The sequence below is a fragment of the Chironomus tepperi genome, unplaced genomic scaffold (genome assembly GCF_022539635.2).
Source record: "Chironomus tepperi strain 1889 unplaced genomic scaffold, CSIRO-AGI_Ctep_v1 contig_376, whole genome shotgun sequence".
NCBI classification, from domain to species: Eukaryota; Metazoa; Arthropoda; class Insecta; order Diptera; family Chironomidae; genus Chironomus; species Chironomus tepperi.
In genome coordinates this window covers 2856550-2868811 of record NW_027226498.1, presented here as the reverse complement: position 1 = coordinate 2868811, position 12262 = coordinate 2856550, and the positions used below count along the sequence as shown (strand labels likewise).

At 31.3% G+C, this 12262-nt stretch overlaps 6 protein-coding genes across 6 annotated transcripts; 3 read left to right on the top strand and 3 right to left on the bottom strand.

Annotated features, from left to right (window-relative positions):
• Positions 1 to 210: 210 nt before the first annotated feature.
• Positions 211 to 689, bottom strand: LOC139095771 (general odorant-binding protein 99a-like). Its single transcript, XM_070647238.1, has 2 exons — positions 569 to 689; positions 211 to 482 (listed from the first exon to the last, which is right to left on the bottom strand). The coding sequence occupies exons 1-2, from the start codon at positions 687 to 689 to the stop codon at positions 211 to 213; spliced, it is 393 nt and encodes a 130-aa protein (XP_070503339.1).
• A 381-nt stretch (positions 690 to 1070) lies between these two features.
• Positions 1071 to 5870, bottom strand: LOC139095879 (putative ATP-dependent RNA helicase DHX57). The gene is made up of 5 exons (XM_070647417.1): positions 5779 to 5870; positions 5290 to 5386; positions 1902 to 5238; positions 1630 to 1806; positions 1071 to 1470 (listed from the first exon to the last, which is right to left on the bottom strand). The coding sequence occupies exons 2-5, from the start codon at positions 5358 to 5360 to the stop codon at positions 1168 to 1170; spliced, it is 3888 nt and encodes a 1295-aa protein (XP_070503518.1). The 5' UTR covers positions 5361 to 5386; positions 5779 to 5870; the 3' UTR covers positions 1071 to 1167.
• Positions 5700 to 7587, top strand: gny (ALG6 alpha-1,3-glucosyltransferase garnysstan). Its single transcript, XM_070647419.1, has 3 exons — positions 5700 to 6614; positions 6672 to 6875; positions 6931 to 7587. The coding sequence occupies exons 1-3, from the start codon at positions 5914 to 5916 to the stop codon at positions 7553 to 7555; spliced, it is 1530 nt and encodes a 509-aa protein (XP_070503520.1). The 5' UTR covers positions 5700 to 5913; the 3' UTR covers positions 7556 to 7587.
• A 112-nt stretch (positions 7588 to 7699) lies between these two features.
• LOC139095922 (uncharacterized) lies at positions 7700 to 9572 on the top strand. The gene is made up of 2 exons (XM_070647487.1): positions 7700 to 7765; positions 7823 to 9572. The coding sequence occupies exons 1-2, from the start codon at positions 7763 to 7765 to the stop codon at positions 9491 to 9493; spliced, it is 1674 nt and encodes a 557-aa protein (XP_070503588.1). The 5' UTR covers positions 7700 to 7762; the 3' UTR covers positions 9494 to 9572.
• Positions 9501 to 11321, bottom strand: LOC139095924 (serine/threonine-protein kinase ULK3-like). Its single transcript, XM_070647489.1, has 2 exons — positions 10809 to 11321; positions 9501 to 10738 (listed from the first exon to the last, which is right to left on the bottom strand). The coding sequence occupies exons 1-2, from the start codon at positions 11266 to 11268 to the stop codon at positions 9750 to 9752; spliced, it is 1449 nt and encodes a 482-aa protein (XP_070503590.1). The 5' UTR covers positions 11269 to 11321; the 3' UTR covers positions 9501 to 9749.
• Positions 11224 to 12259, top strand: LOC139095925 (translation machinery-associated protein 16 homolog). Its single transcript, XM_070647490.1, has 3 exons — positions 11224 to 11560; positions 11634 to 11740; positions 11838 to 12259. Exons 1-3 carry the CDS (start codon positions 11426 to 11428, stop codon positions 12145 to 12147), a joined length of 552 nt encoding a protein of 183 aa, XP_070503591.1. The 5' UTR covers positions 11224 to 11425; the 3' UTR covers positions 12148 to 12259.
• The last annotated feature ends 3 nt before the right edge of the window (positions 12260 to 12262 follow it).

Here is a 12262-nt window from a genome sequence, read left to right as displayed (position 1 = left end):
ACAAATTGTTTAAAACATTTGAAGCGTTTTGTATTTCACTTTAAAAAAATATATACCGTTAGTAATATATGAAATATATTTTATCACAGGTGCATGCAAACATGAGGCAATAATGCATAGAAAGTCACAATTGTAATGATTCAAAATTTTTATTGAAATTGATTCTCTAAATGATTCACATTTGAGCTTTAGTGGAATGGTATCACATGATTAGGAGTTTTGGGCACTAGCTTTAACTCTGTAAAGATTGTTTTCCTTAAAACAGGCGAATCCTTTGAAAATTCTTTTGCAGCTATCAGTAATTGTGTTATCAATGCAACTCTCAATATCTGGTTTTAATTCATCAGCTGTTTTATCTTCTGTACTAAGTTTTTCAGCAATAGCATCAACATTGAATTGTCCATCAGTTACCAATCCAATTTTCCTGAATATGCACTCAATATAGCATGGTGCATGATCATCATTTTCGAATTTCCAATTTTCTAACAAATAAATTGAATAAATTACTTAACTGTAGGTATTTAACTTAACTATTTAATTCTCCCTCATATTACTAATGGATACTTACTGTAATTATCAATGTTCTCTTGAGGAATGTTCAATTCATTTTTACACTCCTCCCGATAATGTTCCATATGAGATGAAACAGCAGCAACAATTGCAAACATTAATAAAATTGATTTATACATTTTAGCTATTGCCTGTTTAATATTTCGAATTCAAATGATGAATGCGCTTGTCGAGATCATAGCTTTTTATAGGATTTTTTATATTGAAATGTATCAATAAAGAAAGAGAGTACAAAATATCATTTACAATCTCGATGAATCTATAGAATTTCTTGTTTAAAGCTTTCAATTCAATAATTCTCAATTGAGGACTCACATTTGCATAATGGTCCAATGTACTAATCACATGCTTCAATTTCATTTGTAACGCTTAACATCTCATTCAAAATCGAAAGGATATAATTTCTGAAAATTTCCATCATGTTTAAAATGTGCTAAACTCGTGAGGATAATGTTTATTAATTATAATCTTTGACAGCTGATTAAATAGTTGTTTTAAAGTTTGTTTTAGTAAAACAAAATATTTATTAATATTATGCACAATAAGATCATCATAAGATCATATGGCAATAGTAACATTCAATAATGATAACAACAATCATTCTTTTGTTAATAAATGAATAATGGTACTTATAACTCTTTTTCCTTGATCATGATTCCATAAATTCAACAGTGGATCTTTGATTTTCTCATTTAAAATATTCATCAACTCCTTTCGCATGTGTTTCATACATTCAGCAGTTTTCAAAGAATCTGCTTGAACTATAAGCCAACCATCTTCTAATAAAAACAGAAATTCTCCATTGTGTAACTCAATTCTAATATCTGATCCAGAAAATAATATTAACGGGATAATTTGCACCATTGTACAATCTCTAATGAAGATTCTTGATGTTTTGACCTATTGGAATAAAATTGACATGGATCTATTAGACACGTACTATAAATTAAGGAGTCATTCATAAAGACTAGCATCATAAACTGATATTTAAAAATTTAATTCGGGCATCATTCATGATCGATCCTTTTTGATTATATTCAAACTGACAACAGATATTACCTTTTCTTGATAAATAAGGAACGGAGATTGAAAAACGCCCGACGATGAATTTACACTTGATGGATGTAAAGCGACATAGCCATCTTCTTTTGTTTTAAATTTCAATTCAGATGCCTGGAATGATCTCGGCATGGCACCTGACAATGTAGCGACATAGTTCTTCTCAGGAGTTAATATCTGCAAAAAAAATTGACAACTTTGAAATATTTAGCAATTTAAAAAATCATGATTAAGCATTGTAAGGTTATTGAACATTTTAAATAACACGTTACCTTAATAATATTAGGGTATAAAGAAGCGCATAGAATTCCACTAATCAAACGTGAATTATCTGAGTTGGCATTAAGAATCTTTCCTGTAATGTCAAAAACATTGTCATCAAACACCCTTCCTTTCTGCTTCTTCGGTAAATCAATAGGAACAAAACCGATGGAAATTAGAAGTTCCAAAAATTGATACTTCATTTCACCAATCGTTTCCAAAGTTTTTAATGAAAGATAATTCTCTTCAACATAAACTTGTCCTGCATAGCGACTTTTCTTACATGCTTCCTTCCATTTCTTATAAGCATTTAAAACTGTCAAGTGATCACTGTTTGCAATTGAAAATTGTCTCTTTTTTGCATTTGCTTCTTGTCGTTTAGTAAATGGTGATACAAAAGGTGATTTATGACTTAAAGATGCACAAATTGTAAGTACACTATCTAAACATTGAAATATTGCACCAAAAAGCATCAACTTTCCTATTCTGACGTCGACTGGAAGCAACGCTAAATGGGAGCCCAAAGGTGTTAAGTTCTCCTTTTCAAAAGCACCAAGGTTCTGTAAACGTTTGATAGCGGACTCAGCACTCTCCATAGTTGGCGGTTCTATACATTTTGATAACACATCGTGAATTTTCTTGCCATGAAAATTGTTTAAAATTTTTATCCTCAACAGTAATTGCTCAAGAGGTATTCTATGAATTTCAGGTATTGGCTGTGCTAGGAAATTGTTATCATGTCGATGTTTTGTGAAAATATGAAAACAAATTCCAGCCATAACTCTTCCAGCACGCCCTTTTCTCTGAGAGCAATTAGCACGAGATATCCATGAAGTTTCAAGTGACTCCATATTTCTGTTATTGTCAAAATGTTTTTCTTTATGCTGACCACAATCTATTACAAAAACTACGTCATCAATTGTAACTGAAGTCTCAGCAATATTTGTACTCAGAATAATTTTCCTCTTTTTATTAAATTTTCTGAATATCATGCTTTGATCCTCAGACGAAAGTGAGGAATGCAGTGGGATGATAACGAATTTATCAGTTCTTGGTCCAAAATTTTTACTATCCATTAAAGCATCATATACTGACTGAATTTCTCCCAAACCAGGCAAAAATATCAAAATACTTCCATCACGTGGCCAATCTTTGTTGTCACATTCAATAATGTAATTCAGAACTGATTCGATCAATTCGGGATTTATTTTAAAATGATCCATCATGAAAAGACTCTTGCATGTTGTTTTTGAATATCCTTTATATCTGGCCAATAAGTCAGACAATGATAGATTCTCATCACGAACAGAACGAGGTGGTGGATTTGCATTAGCCTGTATATCCATGTATTCCAATTCTTGTAGCAAAGCTTCCTCGTCCTTCTTTGACAATTTCTTGCAATATTGTGAGTCAGCTTCCATTACAAAATGAGTCATTTCAAGAATATCTTCCAGGAAAATTTGCCTAACAGGAAAAGTACGTCCTTGAATGTTTATGACTGGCGCACCATTGAAATAATCAGAAAATAATTTAGCGTTCAATGTCGCAGACATCAAAATAATTTTTAAATCCTTCCTTTTCTCTAACAATCCTTTTAGAATCAACAACAAGAAATCAGATTCCTCAGACCTTTCATGGACTTCGTCAATAATTACATAATTAATCGAATTCAATAATGGATCAGAATAAAGTCTTCTCAGCAGTATTCCAGTTGTACAAAAAGTCAAGCGTGTTGATGTCGAAATCTTATTCTCTAAACGAATTTGATAACCGACAATAGATCCAATTTTTTCACAACGTTCGTCGCTTATTCTTTCTGCTACTCCAATAGTGGCGATTCTTCTCGGTTGTGTTACAATTATCTCAACATTTTCAGGTTTATTGGTGTTTGTGGACTTTTCAAGCCATTCATCTAATATAAACTGGGGAGTTTGTGTAGACTTTCCAGAACCTGTCTCTCCTGATATGATGCATACTTGATTTTCTCTAATAACTCGTAAAATTTCATTTCGCATTGACCACGTGGGTAGATTTTTCCTTCCATCGAGCATCTTTTTATAAGCTGGTGTGTTCAATTTCTCATTATATCGTTTAACTAATTTTAAATTTTCTTTTAGAATTTCATCATCACTTAATGCCTGCTTATCAAATTTATCAACTTTTCCCATTTCATAATGTGTAGGTAAGTCTTCGTCCTCACTATCATTTGAATTACCATTTAAATTGTCAGGGTCATAATCAAATATTGAGATGTCACATGATGGATATGTGTAGAACGAGTCCGCCTTTTTCAGAAAATTCAGAATCTCTTCTTCATTTTTAAGCAAGTCAACTACAGAATAAATTGATGGAATTTGATCTTTTGCTAACTCCCTTGATTCATCTATCAAACGTTGATTAATCCTCAAACAAATAGATTTTGATATATCCCCGATTTTATTCCTAAGTAAGATAATTGGGGCTTGACTTGGGTAAAAACACCACTTTGGAAATCTTATTTCTAATATCCACGTTTTTCGTTCCTCTTCACTTGTATCAGTCTTCTTATTAGATTGTTTAGAGGAATTCTGTCCGTCCGCATTGTCTGCATCGTCTCTATATATGTCATGCGAAAATTTACATTTGGTACCATACTTGCATTTTCCTTTCTCCAATACATTTCTACATTTTTCAACAGTGTTTTTCTTCTTTTTCTGTTTTAGTCGTTGTAGTTCCTGAAAGTGTGCTTCCATTTCTAGTTTCTTTTTCATGTCTGCCTTTTTCTCTTCCGATGGCGAGAATTTAAGGAGATAATCAAGACGTAATTGAAACTGCCAAATTGAATGCTTTTCAATCTCCTGGATCTCATCATGAAAAATTGACTTTAGTGATTCCAATTCATCATTCATTTGCTCATGACGTTCTTCTGTTGAAAGCTCAATCGTTTGTGATTCATCATCAACCTTCCGTTTAGCAGGAAAATACTTTCCATATAAAAAGTTTATGCTATCGTCAACATTATCCTCAAACATATTAAGCACTTCTAAAGCATGTCTTACTTCAAAACCATAAGATTCTAGTTTGAGTAAGGCATACATTTTCATTTTTCCTTCTCTTCCTTCCGAGACTAAACCACTGTAGTCTGATCCTCCTTTAATAACCAATTCACCTTTCTCTTTCCAATATGATCCTTTGATCTTGCTGTGTTTATGTTCATAATCATCCAATTTAGAAAATTCAAAGTTATCGCCATGGATATTCTTTAATGTGGCTTCTATCATGTTTTGTGTTTCCTCCCTAAGTGACAAGACTTGCATCTCCGTTTTATGAGGTGGATTTTTAGGTTCCGGAGCTTCCTTTTTGCCATTTCTAAAAAAGATTCTTTTGTAAAAATTGTAAAGATATTGTGAAATGTCTTACGTTGAATGTACATCACTAGGCAAAGTTCTTAAAAAGCAATCAGATATCAAAGCCTTACTCTCACCGTCCATTGTAAAATGTTCAATTTTTATCGTTCCTACGATTTTTTATATCAAAAAAGCAATTTCATAAGATTATAAAAATTTTTTATTGAAAAAGAGTAGGTAGGTAGATCTTTGAACAGCTGATTTTTTGTATTCACACCATGATCAATATGTTTATCATATTAAAGTGAGATGCCACGTGGTCAATTCTTTATATTGTAAATAAGCTTTATTAAAATGTATTTCCATTTTATTAAACGTTTTCGAGTGAATACCTATATTTATAGCTCTAAAGCACTTTAAAGTATGAATTAAACTTCAACTTAAAAATGAGGTATGTAATTAAGGTGTGAATATATTTTACCAACTCACGAACTATATTTTTGTTTACATTTGAATTTAAGACAATATCACCGAAATAAACTAAAATTATAACTAAACATACAGGATTTTAAGCAGTTTTTGGAAGTAAATTTCCACTAATACCGAAGTGATAAACAAGAGAAGAAACAAACCGACTAAATCAAAATATTAAGTCGATAAAAGCAAGAACCTTAAACATCCACGGATCTTAAACAAAATGTCACTAGTTAAATACATAATCGCAATATCCACTGGCATATTTCTGAGATCTACAATATCTTTGCATTCTTATTCTGGTGAAAATAATCCGCCAATGTATGGTGATTTTGAGGCACAAAGACATTGGCAGGAAGTGACTGTAAATCTTCCGATAAAGGACTGGTATGAGAATACAACGGACAATGATTTACTGTATTGGGGACTTGACTATCCACCGCTTACAGCATATCATAGCTTTTTAATTGGTCATTTTGCAAAATATGTTAATGAATCATACGTGGCACTTCATACTTCTCGTGGAATTACAACCGACGATCACAAATTTTTCATGCGTAACACCGTTTTGATATCTGACATTTTAATTTACATTCCAGCGATGCTTTTAGCATGTCATGTAATTTTCAGCAAGCTTTTAAAAATGAACATGGAAAAATCGGAATCATTCTACTGGCTTTATGTGCTCATTGCTATATCTTATCCAGGACAACTTTTAATCGATAATGGACATTTTCAATACAACAATATGTCATTGGGCTTAGCGGTACTAGCTGTATCCGCCATTCTTATAAACAAAAGAATAATCGGAGCTATTTTGTTCGTTCTGTCATTGAATTATAAGCAAATGGAATTATATCATGCAGTTCCTTTCTTCTGTTATTTACTTTCAAACTGTTTCGTTGAGTCTGAAAGTCAAAGGAGGTAAATATGTTCTTATGGATTAAAATAAATTCAATTTTAAAAATTTCTTCCAATCAGGCAATCAGTGATTAGCGGCGTGTCACATCTGTTCAAACTGGGAATCGTTGTGATTGCAACTTTTGTTATTATATGGTCTCCATGGCTGTTCTCATTAAGTTCATTTCTTCAAGTAATTCATAGAATATTTCCCATTTATCGAGGAGTTTTTGAAGATAAAGTATCAAATGTCTGGTGTATCGTCAATGTGTTCATGAAGATAAAGTATGTTGCTATCTATAACTAATGAACCTTTCTAATATTGTTTTATTTTTTTAAGGGATAATTTTACAAATGAAGAAATGGCTAAAATTTGTCTGGGATGTACTGCAACAGCTCTAGTGCCGAGTTCAATAACTCTTCTATTTAATCCAAAAAAGAAACAGTTCCTATATGCTTTAATCAACAGTTCGTTGGCATTTTTCCTGTTTTCATTCCAAGTTCACGAAAAATCCATCCTTATTGCGGCTATTCCTGTAATCTTGATTTTTCCATTAGAACCATTCATGTCATTTTGGTTTCTTCAAGTTTCCACATTCAGCATGATTCCATTACTTGCTAAAGACAATCTTATATCAGCGTATATTGGACTTAGTGGAATGTTCTTTTTAATGACTAAAATTATAATTGATAATGCGAGGAACAAAAAACAGGAAGATATGAATTTCTTACAAATTTTGTACAACATAAATTTTAACAAAAGTAAGAAATGGATAGAGAGGTTGCTTATTGGATGTTATGTCCTGTCAACAATTGTTCAGCTGGTTTTATTCCTAGGATATTTCTTTCTAACTCCACCTGAAAAATTGCCTTTTCTTCATTCATTATTGATATCAGCATTCAGTTGTAGCCACTTCCTTTTCTTTTTGTTCTATTTTAATTGTAAACAGCTTCTAATGAATTAATAAAAAAAATTGGATCTTTTTGTACATTGAAATCCTGCCTGGTATTAAATCTAATGATCATTTAATGAGAAACACTAATTAAATAAAATTTCCGTTAAAATGCGCATTGATCTTATTACGATTGAACCTTTTTTACTTGTCAATGTTTACGTTTTTAAAAATTATTTCGTCGTAATTTTAGATAGGAATCAAAATTTTTAGTTACTTATGGTAAGTATTTTTAGTATTTAGACTAACTGAAAAAAGTTAAATAAACTTTATTTTTAGATGGAGAATGAAAACAATGAAATTGAATCAGAATTTGATGAGAATTCGTACATTTTGGAACTTCCTGATCATATTCTACTGCAAATAATCAGTTATATTGATATCACTGCTGATTTAGCACTTAGCTGCAAGAAATTTTATCAATTAGTATGTTGGTCATCAAGAAATGATATTCCGCTCAATTTATGCTACAAAGAACTGTGCGATCCATTGACTTTTCTGTCTGTAATGAAATCCGAACGGCAATTTGATGATTTGATCATAAATTTATGTAACTGTCAAGTATTAACGGATATATTTTTCAATAGAATTGTTAATTTGTTAAAGAAATATGGTCCAAAGATCAAGCAATTAACAATATGGAATTCAATACAAAGCAAGCCAACTGAAATGTGTCAGTCAATGCTCTACGAAATTTTAAGTCTGACTAATAATATAGAAAAGTTCACGTTCCGAAATATATACGTTAGTGAAACTGGAGATATAAATGACAAAGAACTGGATCTACATAAATTACGGACATTAGTGTTGGATTATGTATTGCTTAATTCTGCAAAAGTTTTACTTAAAATACCTAAAAATATTTTAACAGAATTAACTTTTACATTTGAGCCATACAGCGAAGTCGAATTTCAAGACTTTTTCAATCGACAGGCAAATATTAAGAAGCTGGAAATATTTGAGAATGACAAAATTGATTTCAGTCATTTAAGGCTTGAGCATCTCAAAATAAGTTCCAATATTAACTTTCCATTAATGATACAACAGCAACCAAATTTAAGGTACCTGGATTTTGCTATAACTTGGGTGAGTGACGATACAATACTGGAAGTTTGCAAATTGAAGCATTTGGAAGTACTGAAAACACTTGTTGACTTGGTGTCAAATCGAGTCTTTAAAGGATTTAATGAATTATCAAATTTGAAGGAACTAAGGCTTGACAGTCATTCATCATATGATATGGGATATTTAAGTGAGTTGAGCATGATGAGAGGACTAAGACTGGAAAAATTAACATTTTTATTTAGCGAGAGAAAAATACACTCGGAAGTAATCATTCAAATGGCAAATAACTTTCATTACTTAAAGCACATAGAGTTAATAAATCGATCTATTGCTGTGCTTGATACTCTTGTTCAAAATCTTCCAACGTTAGAAACAATTTTGTTAGATTATTTTGCTGTGTTTGGTGCCCCTGAAGACACGCTTATTATTAGCGATGAGAGTCCGAAAAAAAATCTTAAGCAGTTAGTTGTGATTCATGTAAATGTAAATGAGCTCGAAAATGGACGCAATTTACTCAAACTTGTCAATATTTGTCCAAATTTAGAACGGTTAATGCTTTCAAAATTAGTAAATTTTGGAAAAGATGATCTGGAGAACATATTACAATCTCATATCAATTTAACACATCTAAGCATCGAAACGGATGAATTTGAATTTAATGAAGATACGGTCCAAATGATTTTCAAGTATGGAGTAGCATTAAAGCATTTTCGACTTAGTGGAATGTCTAAATGTCTTGCATATAAAACGTTGAAAGAAATTTTTAGAAACAAATTTCCAATTTTAAACATGTACAAATACTCTTCCGGTGATATAGAATTAGTCATGCGGAAACGAAAAGTCGATGATTGGCACCAAAATTTCAAATTAATGGATCATTTTTAATGCTGTTTTCGGTAGATTTTTTTATTTCCAAGCAAAGCTTCTTATAAATATAATAATAAATATATTCAATTATCTTATAACACAATCTTAAACTTATTAGCTTGCAACTATGGACAAAATTGCAAAGTTTTTGTTACAGACAATATCTTAAATTTTTAATAGCATTTGTCATGTGTTACATAATTAAAAAGGAACTAAGTGTTTTCTCCATACAAGGCATTATAGTTTTGTCCGTAGTTATCAAACTATTCAGTACTTATGAGATCACACAATGACTATTAGTGCTTGTATCACTGGAACTTAGTTCAATATTTTTTTGGGTTTCGAGTATTGACTTGATGCTTTCAGCTTCTTTCATCCATTCAAGGATTTGCTTGTGTAACAATTTCTTACGTTCAGGATCAGCCTCTTTATTTAGCAAAGGAACTAGGATTGTCAATGCTCGTTTGAAATTTTCTAGTGCATTTTCAAGTTTATGTTCATAAGCATAATATTCTCCAGACTTGCCAATCTCTAGACCATTTTTGAGGTGATCATTTGAATAGCATTTTTCATATAGAGCTTTGTAATTGGCTGATGGTTCTAAGGCATTTTGTACTGATTGAGTCGAACTTGATTGAGTCTTCAAAACTGCTGGTTCTACCACATTGACATTTTGTGTTGACGACGAACAAATTATAAATTGTTTAATCTCTTCAGCACGTTTTAAATAGTTTGCAGCTTTTTCTCTTAATGCAGCTTTCTTTGCACCAACTTCAGCATTAATAGATGGTACAAAATATGTTAAGCCTTCACAATATAGATGATAAGCCTCACTATAGTTTTGCTTGGTATCTTCTTCCACTGCATTTTGAAATATTTCAATAGCCTTTTCCATATTCTCATCACTAGGTGCGTGCTTCATATCCACAAAGTCGTGATTGAAAAATTCTTGAAAGGATATGCGTTTATCTGGGTCATGATGCAAAAGTCTCGTCAATAAATCTTCACATTCATTGGATATTTTCGCATTTGAAGGCAATTCAATTTTCTGTCTACTTTTAATCTTTTCAAGTATTTCATCTATTGTTTTTGAAGAGTATGGAGCATTTCCAAAAAGGCACTCATAAAGAATAACTCCAATTGAATATAAATCAGCTCGTGCGTCATATTTCCTATATATTGCAATTTCTGGTGCCATATAAAGATAGCTTCCTTTAAGCATCGAGCTTTCCTCCTCGTCATTTGATAAATGCTGTGCAAAACCTATCAAGTTGTGAGAAAAATTTTAAATCTATTGTATAGCTGAATTTTTAATGAAGGAAAAGTTCCTTACCAAAATCACACAGTTTCAGGACATAAACAGAATTAGGATTATTTCTTGTAAGTAATAAATTTTGTGGCTTGAGATCAAAGTGACTGATCTCATTTTCACGAAGATATTTTAATGCCTCTGCTAACTGCCTAATAAATATTCTGACTGTGTTCTCTGATAATCTACTTCTTTTCTTAATAAAGGATGCTAAACTAAATTCACATAACTCCATTATGATGTAAATATTTGAAGCATCCCAACAAAAGTCGTACATCTTGACTATGTATCGATGGTCGAGCTTTTTATGGAATGAAATTTCTTGAATTAGATTATCAATATAATTTGTCTTTGAAAATTTCCTTCTCTCCATAATTTTAATAGCACAGAGCTGTCGTGTCTTTTTGTTGATTCCTTTGTGAACTACCGAATATGTACCGCTTCCAATTTGTTGTAGTAACTCATAATCCTTAATATTAGCCATGATTTCTTTAAAAATCAATTTCTTTTGATTTGTAAACAATGGAATGACTCACTTGTAGAGTTTCAATTTATTTTGTAGACTTTATTTATTTTTTATTGAAGTCACTTCTTATGTTTACATCTCTATATCGCACGTGTGTTTGTTTACAATCTTTAAAATGGGCTCAAAAAAGAAATTAGCTAAGAAAATTGAAGAAATTAAACATCCAGGAAGCAGAAAAACAGTTGCTGCAGTCAGAGAGTTGAAGAAAATCAAAAAGAGAGAAAATATCAAGGAAGGTTTTGCAACAAAGGTAAATTTGCCTACAAATTTGTTAATTACAGATAAAACATTTCCGTTACTTAGTTAATTAATGTATATTTTAGGCAAATATTGAAGGCAAAAAATTGTCATACTTCGCTGAACAGATTGAACATTTTAATCAGGATAAGAAATGTCTAACTCCAGAGGAGTTTCAAGAGATCATAGAAAAGTAAGGAATATGTATAAAGCAAGAGTTTAAGGAAATCTTTAAAATCCTGATGATCCTATTTTATAAATGTCATTTACGAACAAAATAAATCTTGCAGGTATTTCCATCGATTTGATGATGAATTGGAACAGATTAAATTAAAGACGCAAGTAAACAAGAAACGACAGAATCAGCATGCTAATCGAGAGTCAATCATCAAAATGACATTGGAAAAAGATATAAAGAACTTTAATGCTGGCGGAATTGAGCTAGTCGATCTAACAAATCCAGTTATGTATGAGAAATTTAGGAATTGGGATGGAAATGCTCACAATATTCAACATTTAGAATTAAAATTCATTTCGAAAAAGTATCTGAATCAACTGAAAGAAAAGATTATTGAAAGTCAAACTATGCAGGTTGAATGAAGAATAAAATAAAAACAGTTATTTTTATATTCTATTAAGCTTTATTAAATCTTATTCCAAGGATATATGTGCTAATGCACTCACAAATGATAATAAAATAAATTTTTACAACGTA

Bases quoted from the DNA above. Each gene is read 5' to 3' on its own strand.
- gny (XM_070647419.1), top strand. From the start codon at position 5,914: ATGTCACTAGTTAAATACATAATCGCAATATCCACTGGCATATTTCTG. The intron at 6,615-6,671 runs GTAAATATGTTC...TCTTCCAATCAG, and splicing joins GAGTCTGAAAGTCAAAGGAG to GCAATCAGTGATTAGCGGCG. The intron at 6,876-6,930 runs GTATGTTGCTAT...TATTTTTTTAAG, and splicing joins AATGTGTTCATGAAGATAAA to GGATAATTTTACAAATGAAG.
- LOC139095925 (XM_070647490.1), top strand. From the start codon at position 11,426: ATGGGCTCAAAAAAGAAATTAGCTAAGAAAATTGAAGAAATTAAACAT. The intron at 11,561-11,633 runs GTAAATTTGCCT...TGTATATTTTAG, and splicing joins AGGAAGGTTTTGCAACAAAG to GCAAATATTGAAGGCAAAAA. The intron at 11,741-11,837 runs GTAAGGAATATG...TAAATCTTGCAG, and splicing joins TTTCAAGAGATCATAGAAAA to GTATTTCCATCGATTTGATG.
- LOC139095924 (XM_070647489.1), bottom strand. From the start codon at position 11,268: ATGGCTAATATTAAGGATTATGAGTTACTACAACAAATTGGAAGCGGT. The intron at 10,739-10,808 runs GTAAGGAACTTT...ACAACTTGATAG, and splicing joins CCTGAAACTGTGTGATTTTG to GTTTTGCACAGCATTTATCA.
- LOC139095771 (XM_070647238.1), bottom strand. From the start codon at position 689: ATGTATAAATCAATTTTATTAATGTTTGCAATTGTTGCTGCTGTTTCA. The intron at 483-568 runs GTAAGTATCCAT...TTTATTTGTTAG, and splicing joins AGAGAACATTGATAATTACA to AAAATTGGAAATTCGAAAAT.
- LOC139095879 (XM_070647417.1), bottom strand. From the start codon at position 5,360: ATGGACGGTGAGAGTAAGGCTTTGATATCTGATTGCTTTTTAAGAACT. The intron at 1,807-1,901 runs GTAACGTGTTAT...TTTTTTTTGCAG, and splicing joins TATACCCTAATATTATTAAG to ATATTAACTCCTGAGAAGAA. The intron at 1,471-1,629 runs GTAATATCTGTT...TTATTCCAATAG, and splicing joins TCCTTATTTATCAAGAAAAG to GTCAAAACATCAAGAATCTT.